The 15,833-nt window shown below is 39.0% G+C and overlaps 1 protein-coding gene across 6 annotated transcripts in view; it reads left to right on the top strand.

Moving 5' to 3' along the window:
* The window catches only part of TFCP2 (transcription factor CP2), a 60,966-nt gene that overhangs the window by 33,621 nt on the left and 11,512 nt on the right, over positions 1–15,833 (top strand). For all 6 annotated transcript variants that reach the window (XM_044229224.1, XM_044229223.1, XM_044229227.1 and 3 more), the window contains exons 2-5: positions 6,615–6,766; positions 7,287–7,363; positions 8,261–8,366; positions 13,939–14,045. In XM_044229224.1, coding sequence (XP_044085159.1) covers positions 6,615–6,766; positions 7,287–7,363; positions 8,261–8,366; positions 13,939–14,045 — 442 coding nt within the window. The remainder of the gene's footprint in view (positions 1–6,614; positions 6,767–7,286; positions 7,364–8,260; positions 8,367–13,938; positions 14,046–15,833) is intronic.

Genomic DNA, 15,833 nt, shown 5'->3' with positions numbered 1-15,833 from the left:
AGCCTGCTTCCCTCTCTCTCTCTGCCTGCCTCTCTGCCTACTTGTGATCTCTCTCCATCAAATAAATAAATAAAATCTTTTAAAAAAATAAAAAGTAATAATAATTTTTTAAAAAGTTGATTCTGTCATACAGGATATTTGCTTTCTCATCCTATCATTTACTTATTTGATCATCTTCCTCTTCAGTGTCCTCATCCAAGTCATTAAAAAAATTTTTTTTTTCTTTAAGATTTTATTTATTTGAGAGAGAGAGAGGGAGAGAGAGCACAAGCAGGGGGAGTGGGAATGGGAGAAGGAGAAGCAGACTCCCCACTGAGCAGGGAGCCTGATGGGATCAGGACCGGAGCTGAAGGCAGACACTTAACTGACTGAGCCACCCAGAAACCCCCAAGTCATTTTAAAAAATGTTGGAGAGGACAGGTTTCTCTGGGGTCCTGTGACGTACCACTAAACCTTCTAGACTTACCTGTACTCTTCAGGTATGGTTACATAGTGATCTATGAAGCCAATTAACTACTACAAAATTCGTATTTTTCACCTTGGAAATCCAGAAGTATTTATGTTTACAGGTCATACTATATTAAAAAAAAGAAAATGAGTTAGTTTGCTTATGGCTCCTCGTGCTCCTTGTGTCCTGCCTGAATACTCATTATTAGTATGTTAGTGTTTTAATCAGTAGTACACTATTTACATCAAAGAGTAGACCTGTGCCGCCTTGATACTTTTTGTAAATCTCAGCATATTCTGGGTTTCAGCTCAAGCTTTTTATAGGTCAGTTCCATTTTTTTTAAATAGTTTCTTTCCTTTTATATGTATTTTTGGAGGGCATGTCCTTCTAATTCTGAGCAGACAGCTTTCCATTTAGTCTCTTTAGGTACTTCCCCACTTTTTTCCCCTCTATCTCAGATAATGTGAGATTGGCAACATTTCATGCTTGGGTCCTATTGTCATTGTTTTTTGAAGCCTATTCTCTTAGACATTAGGAAACACACCTGGCTGTGTTCTTTGTTCTTTTTACCTATCTGGCTTAGCTGCTTTCTTTTCAGGTTCCCACCACTTCCTCTTTTCTGAGCAGTTTCTTCTTGGTCAAATTCAGTTCAGAATTAAAATTCTACTCATTTTTTCTGCCTTCTGGGTGATAGAATAATTAACAAGGCAATTAAAAATGGCTTTATTATAAATAAATTAAAAAGATAAAAAAAAGATTTATTGATTTCTTGATTTATTTTAGAGAGAGAGCATCCCACTGCAGTGGAAGAGGCAGAGGGAGAGAGGGAGGGAGAGAAGCAGATTTCCTGCTGAGCCTGGAGCCCACGTGGGGCTTGATCTCACAACCCTGAGATCATGACCTGAGTCAAAATCAAGAATCAGCCATTTAACTGACTGAGGCACCCAGGGACTCCAAGGCAGATTTTTTTAGGGAGGAGATACGGCAGAAGGAGGGAGAGAGAGAGAGAGAATCCCAGGCAGCCTCCATACCCATGGATGCAAAGCCCATTGTAGTGCTCAATCTCATGAAACCAAGAGTCAGACACTTAAGTAACTGAGCCACCCAGGGACCCCAGCAAGGCAATTTTTAAAATATATGCTGCTTTTTAGTTGAATGAGATTTTTCAGCAGATGTTCAGATAGTAGGAATCTTTTATTACTTTTTGTGACAGAGGGCTCCTACCAGAAAGTACTCTTATTTTACCATTTCTCAGTTGTAAGGACATTTCACTGGCTTTGTGTTAAGACTTGCAGGACCATCTCTTCTTACCAGGTCCCTGATCTGCCCTGCCAGCCTTCCTACAAATCCCTGAAATCAGTCTGCTTTCCTCTCTTCTTTCAAGGTGTTCTGACTAGTTTTTTACTGGACTTTTTTTTTTTTTCTCTTGAAGATGGCCTAATGAGTAGACTGTAGTTCTTGCCCTTTCCCAGTAGGACTGTCATGGGGTATTTTGTGTTTTGTTTCAGATGTTTTCATTATGATGGAGTCTAAATGAGGGCATAAATAGGGAAGTTAGAAGTTTGGGACCTCATATTATGCCAAGTTAGTTTCTAATTTTCTTTGATGCTTTAGACAACTTGTCTACTTGCTTCTCTTGCTCAAAGAAGAGCTCATCAAACCTTTCCCTCTCCCTTCTTAGGCTCCCTAGAAGAGGAGATTCAGCAGATGGTAGGCCTGAGGGAGAAGATTAAATAAAGCATAGTTGTGAATTCCTACAGACCCTGCAGAGGCTGCCTTATCTCAAAAGAGTAGTTTATGCCTCAGGAGACCATGAAGCAACTCTTCATGGAATCCCAGTTACATCCAGGAAATATCACTCCTGGTCTTGCTTCTGTTCCTCTGTTACTTCCACTTAGATGCTTTCTGCTGTCCATTCTTGGTGTGAATTTCCACTTAGCAATGCACGTTTTTAACATATACACAACTTATCTTTTTTATCAGGTGAGATTTCCGTATCCTAATATTTGATCAGATGTCATACTGCAGAAATGTGCTGAGTATTCTGGAGAATGCAAACAAAAGTATAAATCACATCAACAAATATTTACTAAGCACAGAAAAGAGAATTTACTCCTTCCGATAGCTTACATTTCATTGGAATGAATTAAATACATGAAGCATGGGCGACTGGCTGGCTCAGTCAGTGGAACGTGCAACTCTTGATCTTGAGGTCACGAGTTCAAGCCCCACAATGGGTGCAGAGATTACTTTAAAAAAGTATATGAAGCACCTGGAGAATGTAGTAACATGCTAAATTGTACATTGGTACCAACTACTTAGGCTCCACAACTCAGAGTAGGTTTTCCTAATCAATGCTCAGTTTACCTCTAAGAAGGAGCAGATGTCTATATTTCTAAAATTGTTGCTTACTTAATCTGTTACTGTTTTTGCTATAGACAGGGTCCTAGAACTCTGCTCACCAGTGACCATCAGCCTCCATCTCTAGGAACGTGGAACTGAATGGTACTCTTGCTCCCACAGCAGAGTACAAGAAACGTGTAGCAAGAACATGAGTAATTAAAATATATTTGAGGCTTTTGGATCTTAAAATCTCTGATGAGAGGGGGCGCCTGGGTGGCTCAGTGGGTTAAGCCACTGCCTTCGGCTCAGGTCATGATCTCAGAGTCCTGGGATCGAGTCCCGCATCAGGCTCTCTGCTCAGCAGGGAGCCTGCTTCTCTCTCTCTCTCTCTGCCTGCCTCTCCATCTACTTGTGATTTCTCTCTGTCAAATAAATAAATAAAATCTTTAAAAAAAAAAATCTCTGATGAGAAAATACAGTTTTGTATATTTGGTTTGGCTGTTTTGAGTTAATTTTAGATGTAACTTTTAGAATCAGTTTTCGACTTTCAGCATCAGATTGCTTAGTCATGAGGGATTAGGTATAAAGCCACATTATATTAAGAAAACTAGGGACTCTTGCTATGTATTAACCTTGCTAGGCAGTAATATTTGAGAAGAAAAAAAAAACCGCCCTACATTCTAAAAGGTTGAGCAGTTGCTATGTTGCAAAATCCGATTTGCCTTGATTCCTGATAATCTTCATTAATCTTTCAAAGAATCATCAGATGTGGTGTATTTGAGAATGGCATGTATCCAGATACTTGTTGAGAATGATAAGCAACAGAGTCTCCCAAAGACTAGCATCATGGTTCTGAAGTTTTGCAGTGTACTGCCTTATTTTCTGTACTGTTTGTTGTGGGAACATGGGTAGCTTCCTGATTTGAGAAGTGGAAGAACTGGGTTGAAGTCCTTTGCTAGAAAATCCAGTGCTTCTTCGGTTTTATATAGTCTCCAGGGATCCATAGCATATTTTGCCTGACATTAAAATAGACAGAAAGAAGAATTCTTCACCTTCTCCACTCAACTCCAACCCTTTGAGCAAAGCACATACCTCTAGACCTCAGGGAGAGGAAAGCACCCGTTGTTTTTCTAGCCTTTGAAACACTTTTTAGCAGTAAGAAACCTGGGTTTCATTAAAACTGGTTTGTATTGGGGTGCCTGGGTGGCTCAGTGGGTTCTACCTTAGGCTCAGGTTATGATCCCAGGGTCCTGGGATCGAGCCCCCGCATCAGGCTCTCTGCTCGCGGGGAGCCTGCTTCCCTTCCTCTCTCTCTGCCTGCCTCTCTGCCTACTTGTGATCTCTGTCTGTCAAATAAATAAATAAAATCTTAACAACAACAACAACATCAACAACAAAAACTGGTTTGTATCTCAGGTTCCCAGATTCAACTAATTACATATAGCCTTGCTATTTAGACATCAGCAGAAAGAGAAATTTCTTTCTTTTCTCTTCTCTAACCGCCCCCCCTACTTAAAGCATTTATGCCATTAAATTTTTATCACTTCTATGTGGATTTTTAGGACAATAATCAGAACATTTTCTGCTTATTTTGTTTTCCTGTAAGAATTTATAATGTCTCTAAGATTTATAGGAGTCAGCCATTTTTCTATCAATGGTTCCTTTTTCCTGAATGTGATGATTCTGTAATGTTTGGAGAGAATGTATACTGCTGAAGGTGCATAGAAAGAATTGCCCTGTGGCCCACACACTTAGCGTTCTATAGAACATTTTTACCTCCCGAGAAAGTACCCTTGTCTGTATCTTCCAGGTCTATCTGTGTCCTGCCAGGAAACCACTGTTCCCAGCTTTGCGTGTTTTAGAACATCATAGAAATGGAACCGTACATTGTACATTCTTTGTATCTAGCTTCTTTTGTTTAGTAATATGTTTGTGAGATGCATACATGTTGCATTCCTTCATTTTGCTGACTGGTATTCCATTGTACGAATATACCAGTTTGTGCATTCCGTTCTCTTAATTACAAACATTTGGATTCTTTCCAGTTTTTGCTTTTATGCTATTAGCATTTATGCACAAGCCTTGAATGGACTTATATTTCCTTTTCTCTTGGATAAATACCTGTGAGTAGCATCGCTACATCAAAGGGCATATAGATATTTACTTTTTTAAGAAACATCCATTCCTTTTTCTAAATTGGCTGTGTTATTTTACACTTGTGCTGGTGAAGAATAGGAGTTCTGGTTGCTCCACAGCCTTGCCAACATTTGGGTTGTCATTCTTTTTAACTTCAGCTGTTCTAGTGAGTACAGGTACAAATTCTATAAGTGAATTAAAATATGTTTTATTTTGAGAATTTTGTGGCATGTCTTGGAATAATTAGAAATTTGGTACATCTCTCTCTCTCTCTTTTTTTTTTTAAGATTTTATTTATTTGAGGGAGAGAATGAGCAAGAGAGAGAGCATGTTGGTAGGTGGGGGAGCAGAGGGAGAGGGAGAGAAGCAGGCTCCCCACCAAGCAGGTTGTCCAATACAAGACTCAATCCCAGAACTCCGGGACCATGATCTGAGCCCAAGACAGACGCTTAACTGACTGAGCCACCCCCATGCCCCTAATTTGGTACATCTCTTAAGATTCTTTTAAAGTTTGGTCTGGGGGTACCTGGGTGGCTCAGTGGGTTAAACTTCTGCCTTTGGCTCAGGTCATGATCTCAGGGTCCTGAGATTGAGCCCCGCATCCGGCTCTCTGCTTAGCAGGGAGCCTGCTTCTGCCTTCTCTCTGCCTGCCTCTCTGCCTACTTGTGATCTCTCTCTCTCTGTCAAATAAATAAATAAAATCTTTAAAAAAAATAAAAAATAAAGTTTGGTCTGGGGCAAATGTTGATCACAACAGTTTAGGTCTCCAGGATAGGGCCAGGATATTCTCTCCTACTAATCCATAGCTAGAGTTTATAAGGGAGAATTATTGTTAGTCCTGTGTACATCAATTTTAGTCTCTTACAGTTTCCAAAATATTTTCTCACATATTTACTCTTGGCAGCAAATGTGATTCACATTTTATAGATGAAGGAGTGAAGACTAGAGAGCTTGTCTAAGATTTGCCCAAGGCTTTGAGGGACTAAAACACAGCACTTTCCGTTAGTAGTATTTCACAGAATGTAAGCTGACTTTGAAATATATCCTGGTCATATGGCCTTTTCAAGTGGCTTCTAGGAATTCTGAGTCTTGTTTTAGTCCCTGGAGTAGATCAGCTGATACGGTTCTAGAGATAACTGCAGTTGGTGCCTTTCGAAGAACAAAAACATTACTGAGTGTCCTAACTTGACATTTTGGAACTCTGCATATAATTTTCAGAGCCCTTTTAGGAATCCCCGTCCAAACTGTTTTAGCAGTGACTATCTGTCATTGCCCATGTTGTGGTGGTGAGGGGGACAGCACAGCAGGTAATCTGAACTGAGTATTTGGGAAGACACTCCATCAAAGTGAGTAATGTTCATAGTTTTCCGAACCAAATTGCAGTTCAAGTGTTTCTTTCTTTCTTTCTTTCTTTTTTTTAAGATTGTATTTATTTGTCAGAGAGAGAGGGAAAGAGAGTGAGCACAGGCAGACAGAATGGCAGGCAGAGGCAGAGGGAGAAGCAGGCTCCCTGCCCAGCAAGGAGCCCGATGTGGGACTCGATCCCAGGACGCTGGGATCATGACCTGAGCTGAAGGCAGCTGCTTAACCAACTGAACCACCCAGGCATCCCAGTTCAAGTGTTTCAACATAAATCCACTTTTGTACCACTGTTAGGTATTAACATAAGTTGTTTGCTGTATTTCAGTGATGTCCTTGCATTGCCCATTTTTAAGCAAGAAGAGTCAAGTTTGCCCCCTGATAATGAGAATAAAATCCTGCCTTTTCAATATGTGCTCTGTGCTGCGACCTCTCCAGCCGTGAAACTCCATGATGAAACCCTGACATATCTCAATCAAGGTTAGATGCTTCTTTTTTTGTTAGTATTATTGAAAATTGGTGGATTGATGATATTTTATTAGGTATACTTTTATGGTAAAAAGTATATCTTTCTAGTGTGACCTGTCAGAGTTGAAGTCTTACGTCAAAGATTTTTCACTTTTATGTCATGTTGGATATATATCAGTGGCTTCTTCTCTGTACCTGCCTAGTTTTAGTTCCTGTCTCCCTCCTTCTTTCTAATCCTTACCCAATTCTGTTTACCAGTTGTGTGACTTTGGACAAGTTACTTAAACTCTTTGTGTTTCAATTCCTTTATCTGTAAAAATGGGATTGATAATACTCTTGAGAATTGTATCAACTGATGATATAACATATGAAAACACTTAGCAGTGTGTCTGGCATATAATTAAGGATTATAGTTGTTACTAATACTAATACGATTATACTCTTGTATATTTAACCAGCTGAATTTTATTCTTTCTAAATATTACAAAGTTAACTTAAGATGAATATAATATACAGTTACTTTTTCTTCCAGGACAGTCTTATGAAATTCGTATGCTAGACAATAGGAAACTTGGAGAACTTCCAGAAATTAATGGCAAGTTGGTGAAGGTAAAAGAAAATGAGTAAATCATTCCTCTGCACAATATCCTTTTTCCGATTCTTTTTGGGTCATGTTCTTTTGCTTCCATAAAGGGCTTGGTGCTATCTCTTAGCTACTATAGTTTGCTGGCAGAGTGGTAAACTATTATTTCTTTGGAGTGAGGGTGAGCCCCCTCCATTCACATGGACTTTTCAGAGTTGCTAAGACAGAAGGCTTACTACTCCATGTCCCAGTAGTCTCCCGGTTCAGTAAACTTCTTTGGGGTGGAATAGAGGGACCTCCTTCAGATTTTTAGAGAAACTCCAGTGTCTTCTTTGTATATGCGGTCTAGTAGCAAGAAAAACAGGAAGTTCTGTTGACAAATAGCAGTTTTCTTAGTCTAGACTTACAGCATTGAATTCACAGCACAATTGGAACAGAGAAATTTGATCAGCTGCGATAAAAGTTAGCGGGAAGGCTATTAATAACCACCTCTATAAAGTACGAATAACAAAAGGAAAGTTGATAGATAAACCCCTGCTTACCCTCAGTGCTGTGTAGTGGGTTAGCGAGCAGGGAACTTGCTGAGCTTTTCATATACACCCGAAGAGCTGAGCTGAATATTACATGGTAACAGTAGAGACAGGTAGAAATGCTTCCAGTAAGAGTCCTTTATGCTTAGTCCATGAGGACTGATGTTTTAAATATGGTACCAGTTAACTATAAAGCTTATATCTGAGCAATTATAAAATTTACCCTCGAATAGAGTTTGGGATGGGATGGGTTTTAGAGTGAAACAGATCTCAAGAAAAATAATTTTAGATTGTATCTAGAAACCAACTGGAGGTGACTGCTGGTAGTTTTCCTTTATCAGCGCTGGTTTTTAAAGGATCCTATTATCATTTGATTTCATTGCTTCCGTTTAGAGTATATTCCGTGTAGTGTTCCATGACCGACGGCTACAGTACACTGAACATCAGCAGCTGGAGGGCTGGAGGTGGAACCGACCTGGAGATAGAATTCTTGACATTGGTGAGTTAAGGGAATCTCTTGCCCAGGAAATGTCTGTTGGTATGGTCTGAGAGTTGGTTTTCTTTACTTGATGTTTACATTGATGCAAAGCGCCTCAGGGGCTCAATCAGCATAAACCCTGAAATGTTATTGACTAAGCATAAAAAAATTACTGGGATGGTCATACCAAAACTGAAGTTGGAAGTGTAGACACTTCAGTTCCATAACAGTCACATCTGTTCCTTTAAGGTGATTTTCTTTTTCTTTTTGTTTTTTTTTTAATTTAGTTGTAGATATGTATAACATAAAAGTTAGCATAATAAAACATTTTGAAGTAAATAATTCAGTGACATTAAGTGTATTCACATTATGTAGCCATCACTATCATCCATCTCCGGAACTTTTTTCATCTTCCCAAACTGAAACCCTGTACCCATTAAACAATAATGCCCTATTCCTCTTCTCCCCAGCCCCTAGCCACCACCATTCTACCTTTTGTCCATATGACTGAGACTACTCCAGGTGTCTCATATAAGTGAAATCATCTAGTGTTTGTCTTTTTGTGATTGGCTTATTTCACTTAACCTAATCCTCACGGTTTAGCCAGATAGTAGTATGTATCCGAATTTTCCTCCTTTTATTTATTATTATTATTATTAAAGATTTTATTTATTCCTTTTACAGAGATCACAAGTAGGCAGAGAGGCAGGCAGAGAGAGAGCGGGAAGCAGGCTCCCTGCCAAGCAGAGAGCCCAATGCGGGACTCGATCCCAGGACCCTGAGATCATGACCTAAGCCGAAGGCAGAGGCTTAACCCACTGAGCCACCCAGGAGCCCCAGAATTTTCCTCCTTTTAAAGACTGTATAATACTCCATTGTGTATCTGTACCACATTTTGTTTATCCATTCATCCTTTAGTAGATACTTGGGTTGATTCTACCTTTTGGTTATTGTGAATAATGCAGTTTAGGGACATGGGTATATCAATATTTATTTCAGTCTCTGCTTTCAGTTCTTTTGGGTATATACCCAGAAATGGGACTGTTAGATCATGTATGGTAATTCTATTTTGAATTTTGGGGGGAACTGTCATATTGTTTCCATAGCAGCTGCATATTTTACAATCCCATCAGAAGTGAACAAGGGTTCTAAATACTTTACCTCCTTGCTAACATGTGCTATTTTCTGGTTTTGTTTTTTTGTTTATTGTTTTTTGGGTTTTTTTGTATTGTAGCCATCTTAATGGATGTGAAGTGGTTATCTTATTGTGGTTTTGATTTATACTTCTCTAATGATTAGTGATGTTGGGCATCTTTTTGTGTGCTTATTGGCCATGTATGTATCTTCTTTGGAGAAATGTATATTCAAATCCTTTCCTCATTTTTTTTTTATTTTATTTTTTTTTAACTTTTTTTTTTTCAATTTATTTATTTTCAGAAAAACATTATTCATTATTTTTTCACCACACCCAGTGCTCCATGCAAGCCGTGCCCTCTATAATACCCACCACCTGGTACCCCAACCTCCCACCCCCCCGCCACTTCAAACCCCTCAGATTGTTTTTCAGAGTCCATAGTCTCTCATGGTTCACCTCCCCTTCCAATTTACCCAAATTCCCTACTCCTCTCTAACGCCCCTTGTCCTCCATGCTATTTGTTATGCTCCACAAATAAGTGAAACCATATGATAATTGACTCTCTCTGCTTGACTTATTTCACTCAGCATAATCTCTTCCAGTCCCGTCCATGTTGCTACAAAAGTTGGGTATTCATCCTTTCTGATGGAGGCATAATACTCCATAGTGTATATGGACCACAACTTCCTTATCCATTCATCCATTGAAGGGCATCTTGGTTTTTTCCATAGTTTGGCGACTGTGGCCATTGCTGCTATAAACATTGGGGTACAGATGGCCCTTCTTTTCACGACATCTGTGTCTTTGGGGTAAATACCAGGAGTGCAATTGCAGGGTCATAGGGAAGCTCTATTTTTAATTTCTTGAGGAATCTCCACACTGTTCTCCAAAGAGGCTGCACCAACTTGCATTCCCACCAACAGTGTAAGAGGGTTCCCCTTTCTCCACATCCTCTCCAACACATGTTGTTTCCTGTTTTGTTAATTTTGGCCATTCTAACTGGTGTAAGGTGATATCTCAATGTGGTTTTAATTTGAATCTCCCTGAGGGCTAATGATGATGAGCATTTTTTCATGTGTCTGATAGCCATTTGTATGTCTTGATTGGAGAAGTGTCTGTTCATATCTTCTGCCCATTTTTTGATGTGTTTGTCTGTTTCGTGTGGGTTGAGTTTGAGGAGTTCATTATAGATCCTGGATATCAACCTTTTGTCTGTACTGTCATTTGCAAATATCTTCTCCCATTCCATGGGTTGCCTCTTTGTTTTCTTGACTGTTTCCTTTGCTGTGCAGAAGCTTTTGATTTTGATGAAGTCCCAGAAGTTTATTTTCGCTTTTGTTTCCTTTGCCTTTGGAGACGTATCTTGAAAGAAGTTGCTGTGGCTGATATCAGAGAGATTACTGCCTATGTTCTCCTCTAAGATTCTGATGGATTCCTGTCTCACGTTGAGGTCTTTTATCCATTTTGAGTTGATCTTTGTGTATGGTGTAAGAGAATGGTCGAGTTTCATTCTTCTACATATAGCTGTCCAGTTTTCCCAGCACCATTTATTGAAGAGACTGTCTTTTTTCCACTGTATATTTTTTCCTGTTTTGTCAAAGATTAATTGACCATAGAGTTGAACAAGACAAGGATGCCCACTTTCACCACTCTTGTTCAACATAGTATTAGAAGTCCTAGCAACAGCAATCAGACAACAGAGAGAAATAAAAGGTATCCAAATTGGTAATGAAGAAGTCAAACGCTCTCTCTTCGCAGATGACATGATTCTTTATATGGAAAACCCAAAAGACTCCACCCCCAAACTACTAGAACTCATACAGCAGTTCAGCAACGTGGCAGGATACAAAGTCAATGTGCAGAAATCAGTGGCTTTCTTATACACTAACAATGAAAATACAGAAAGGGAAATTAGAGAATCGATTCTATTTACTATAGCACCAAGAACCATAAGATACCTGGGAATAAACCTAACTAAAGAGGTAAAGGATCTGTACTTGAGGAACTACAGAACACTCATGAAAGAAATTGAAGAAGACATAAATAGATGGAAGACCATTCCATGCTCTTGGATCGGAAGAATAAACATTGTTAAAATGTCTATACTACCTAGAGCAATCTATACTTTCAATGCCATTCCGATCAAAATTCCACCGGCATTCTTCAAAGAGCTGGAGCAAATAATCCTAAAATTTGTATGGAATCAGAAGAGACCCCGAATCGCTAAGGAAATGTTGAAAAACAAAAATAAAGCTGGCGGCATCACCTTACCTGATTTCAAGCTTTATTACAAAGCTGTGATCACCAAGACAGCATGGTACTGGCATAAAAACAGACACATAGACCAGTGGAACAGAGTAGAGAGCCCAGATATGGACCCTCAACTCTATGGTCAATTAACCTTTCCTCATTTTTGAATCTGATTTGTTGGTTTTGTTCTTGTGTAGTTGTGAGTTGTAGGCATTCTTTATGTATTCTAGATATTAACCGCATATCAGATATGTGATTTGCAATATTTTCTTCCATTCTATGTGTTGTCTTTTCACTGTGTTTGATAATGTCCTTTGATACATGAAAGTTTTACATTTTGATGTAGTCCAGTTTATTTAATAATTTTATTGCCTTGCCTATGCTTTTGGTGTCATAGCTAAGAATATTGCAAAACCCAATGAAGCTTTTCCTGGTATGTTTTCTGCCAAGAGTTTTATAGTTTTTAGGCCTTAGATCAAACATTTAGGTGTTTGACCCATTTTTTAGTTAATTTTTGAATGTGGTATAAGGTAAGAGTTCACCTTCATTCCTCATGTGTGGATATTCAGTTTTCCCAGCACCGTTTGTTGAAACAGCTCTTCTTTCCCCACTGAATGGTCTTGGCAACTTTGTCAACCATCAATCGACCGTGTTTGTCAGGACTCATTTCTGGGCTCTCTCTTGTGTTCTGTTTGTCTGTGTCTCCATCTTTGTGCCAGTACCACTCTTTTGATAACTGTAACTTTGTAGTAAGTTTTGAAATCTGGGAATGTGACACCTTCAACTTTACTTTTCGTGATTGTTTTGGCTATTCAGGGTCTGATACTTTGTTTTGTGTGTATGTAAAAGGGGCCAGGTTTTTTCCCCAAATGCTGCAAGTTCTTTATTTTACTAATACCTGAGAGGCAGATTAGTGGCTTTTTTTTTTTTTAAAGATTTTATTTATTTATTTGACAGAGAGAGATCACAAGTAGGCCGAGAGGCAGGCAGAGAGAGGGGGGGAAGCAGGCTCCCTGCTGAGCAGAGAGCCCGATGCGGGCCTCGATCCCAGGACCCTGAGATCATGACCTGAGCCGAAGGCAGAGGCTTTAACCAACTGAGCCACCCAGGCGCCCCAGTGGTTTGTTTTACCTAAAGTAAGAGACCTGGCATCAGAATCTATGTCTCTTGATTTGCAGTTTAGGTTTTTTCCCCTACTGCTCTGCTACATGGAGTAGAATTTATTTTTCTTAAATCATAGGGCTTAAGGGAAGTTCCTTTACAAACATACATGCAGTCACTCTTCATGAATGTACTTTTATTCCTGGTATCTATGTCTTTGATCTCTTATTGGTCATTATCTCCTACTAGCAAGCATAGTTGTTAAACAACTCTAAGTACCTACTAATTTTACCAGAGAAAACACTGATTCTGGTACAGATAATCCTGATATCCATTTGATATATTACCCTTAGGATAAATCCAACACAACATAGTATTAGATCCAACACTGTTGGACCCACCTTGTTGTTTGGATTGACAGTAAAATGGTAATATAGTGATAGCAGAGTATGATCAGAAATATCAGCCTGGCTTTCTCTTTCCAGTTGGAATATTAATAGGAGAAGACAGGAAATGATATTTAAGTATATGCTATGTAGAGTGGAAAGCAAAATTCTACTAGAGCTCATTCATTTTTGCTTCCTTCTTGAGTATCAGATTTGTTGCTCTGTTACAAGGTTATTTGATGACTTTAAGGCCAGCATCAATCTCTGTGTTAAATTTTTCCCACTTTTATCTGTAATACAATGCTTCTGCCTTTATTCAGACACTCCGCTTTATCTTTCTATAGCAGTCTTGTTAGTGTACTTCTGTCAGTAACACTAAACCTAAAACTGTAAGTGAAGCAGATTATATTACAATTTTCATGACACTAGAGCTAGTCTGTAGACTAAATCTATCTTTAAGTAGAATTTTGGCAGGTTAAAAGGAAACTGTTTAAATTGTCCTATTTTAAAAGCCTTTTAAAATAGAGAAAAGATACTCAGAAGGAAAGTACTTAGGTCAATTTTAGCTCTAATCAAACCTTTTTATTGGCAAAAAAGAGGTTTAGGGTGTGATACGTAAAAATCTTGGTAACTAGGGACCAATAATAAAACAACCCGTGCTATCTTTATTTAAACCCAGTAGCCCTTGGAACTGTTCAGTGATTACCATTTTGTTTCTCAGATATCCCAATGTCTGTTGGTATAATCGATCCTAGAGCTAATCCAACCCAACTGAATACTGTGGAGTTCCTGTGGGACCCGGCAAAGAGGACATCTGTGTTTATTCAGGTAGGGCATTGCAGATGGGGTTCCAGTTATGAAGAGCATCTCTTACTACCAGTTTGTTTCTTTTTCTTTCTTAAAAATATTGATCTGTTTAGGAGAGAGAGAGTGCATGAGCACGCGCAGAGGCAGGGGCAGAGGGAGAGGGAGAGAGAGAATCCATGCAGACACCCCCATGAACACAGAGCCTGTTGCAGGGCTCCATCCCAGGACCTGGAGATCATGACCGGGGCTGAAATCTAGAATCAGATGCATAACCTGCTGAGCCACCCAGGTGCCCCTACCAGTTTGTTTTTTGAAGGATAGAACACATCGAATTTGAAATTTTAACAGGGTTGCATCCTGACTGTCAAGTCCAAACTCTTCAATACTTGCTTGAGGGCAATGAGGAGTGTCTGAATGGCCCTTCTAACTTCCCCAATTTATTTGTATGATAAAATAAAATTAAAAACAAGCAAACCAACCAAAAAAAAAAAAAAGCTTGCTAATGGCTGTGTAATATTTCATTCTTTAGATGCACTATAGCCTCACTATTATTTAGCATTTAGATTGTTCTAAATTTTCTCCATTATCTATAAAGTTGTTTCGAACATCTTTATGCTTTAATTTTGTTTTACATATCCAATTATGTCTGTTGGGTAGACTCCTTTTAAAATTTTTATTGGTAGTAAAGAAAACTGTAGTTTATTATGTCCCATTAGATAGTCACTCTGTTAAGTAAACAGTTCGTATGTGTGATTTTATTTAAAACTTTGAGCAATAATCCGGTGGAGTAGAAATAGTTTTTGAGGCTTAGAGAAATTAACAACTTACCTAAGCTAATATTTGGTCAGTCAAGGTCTCAGTGTTCAGATTCACCAGGGTCATACCTTATGCAGTAGCAAGCAAGCCTTTGCAAACCTTTCTTTCCCCACTATTGCCGGTGAGTTTTCATATCTGCTATTTTCCCAGCATGGATGGTGCCTGCGCTTTCTAAACTCTACCTTAAAGTCCAAGAAACTTTTACTAACAGAAATCATTTTTCTTTTATATTAACTCTGTATTAATAAATTTAGTTCCTCCCAGTAGCTTTTGTTAGCACTGAATCTGTATATTTACTTTTTTTTTTTTTTTTTTTAAGATTTTATTTATTTGACAGAGAGCACAGGCAGGGGGAATGGCAGAGGGAGAGAGAGAAGCATGCACCCTGCTGAGCAGGGAGCCGGGTGTGGGACGCGATCCCAGGACCCTGGGATCATGACCTGAGCCAAAGGTAGATGCTTAACTGGCTGAGCCAGACAGGCTCTCCTACTTTCACTTACAAATAATTAAGCTTCCTTATTCCCTCCATTAGAATATACATTCTTAAAAAAAAGAAAAAAAGAATATACATTCTTTAAGCTCGAAAAGAGAGTAAAAGTTTTTTTTTTAATTTAAAAAAATTTTTTTAAGGATTTTATTTCTTAGAACGAGAGAGCACTCAAACACAAGCAAGGGGAGGGACAGAAGGAGAGGAAGAGAGAGAATCTCAGAGACTTGGAATTAAGTGCAGAACACAGGGCTCGATCTCACTATCCTGAGATTACGACCTGAGCTGAAATCAAGAGTCAGAGCTTAACTGAGGCACCCCTAAACTTTTTAAAAAAGATTTTATTTATTTATTCATGAGAGACAGAGAGAGAGAGGCAGAGGGAGAAGCAGGCTCCCTGCAGAGCAGGGAGCCCAATATGGGACTCCAGGATCACAACCTGAGCTGAAGGCAGGTGCTCAACCAACTGAGCCAGTCAGGAGCTCCTAAAAGTCTTTTTTTTTAAT

The sequence above is a fragment of the Neovison vison genome, chromosome 12, assembly GCF_020171115.1.
Source record: "Neovison vison isolate M4711 chromosome 12, ASM_NN_V1, whole genome shotgun sequence".
Classification (NCBI taxonomy): Eukaryota; Metazoa; Chordata; class Mammalia; order Carnivora; family Mustelidae; genus Neogale; species Neogale vison.
The sequence above is the reverse complement of the archived record's forward strand: the minus strand, read 5'-3'. Positions and strand labels throughout refer to the sequence as shown.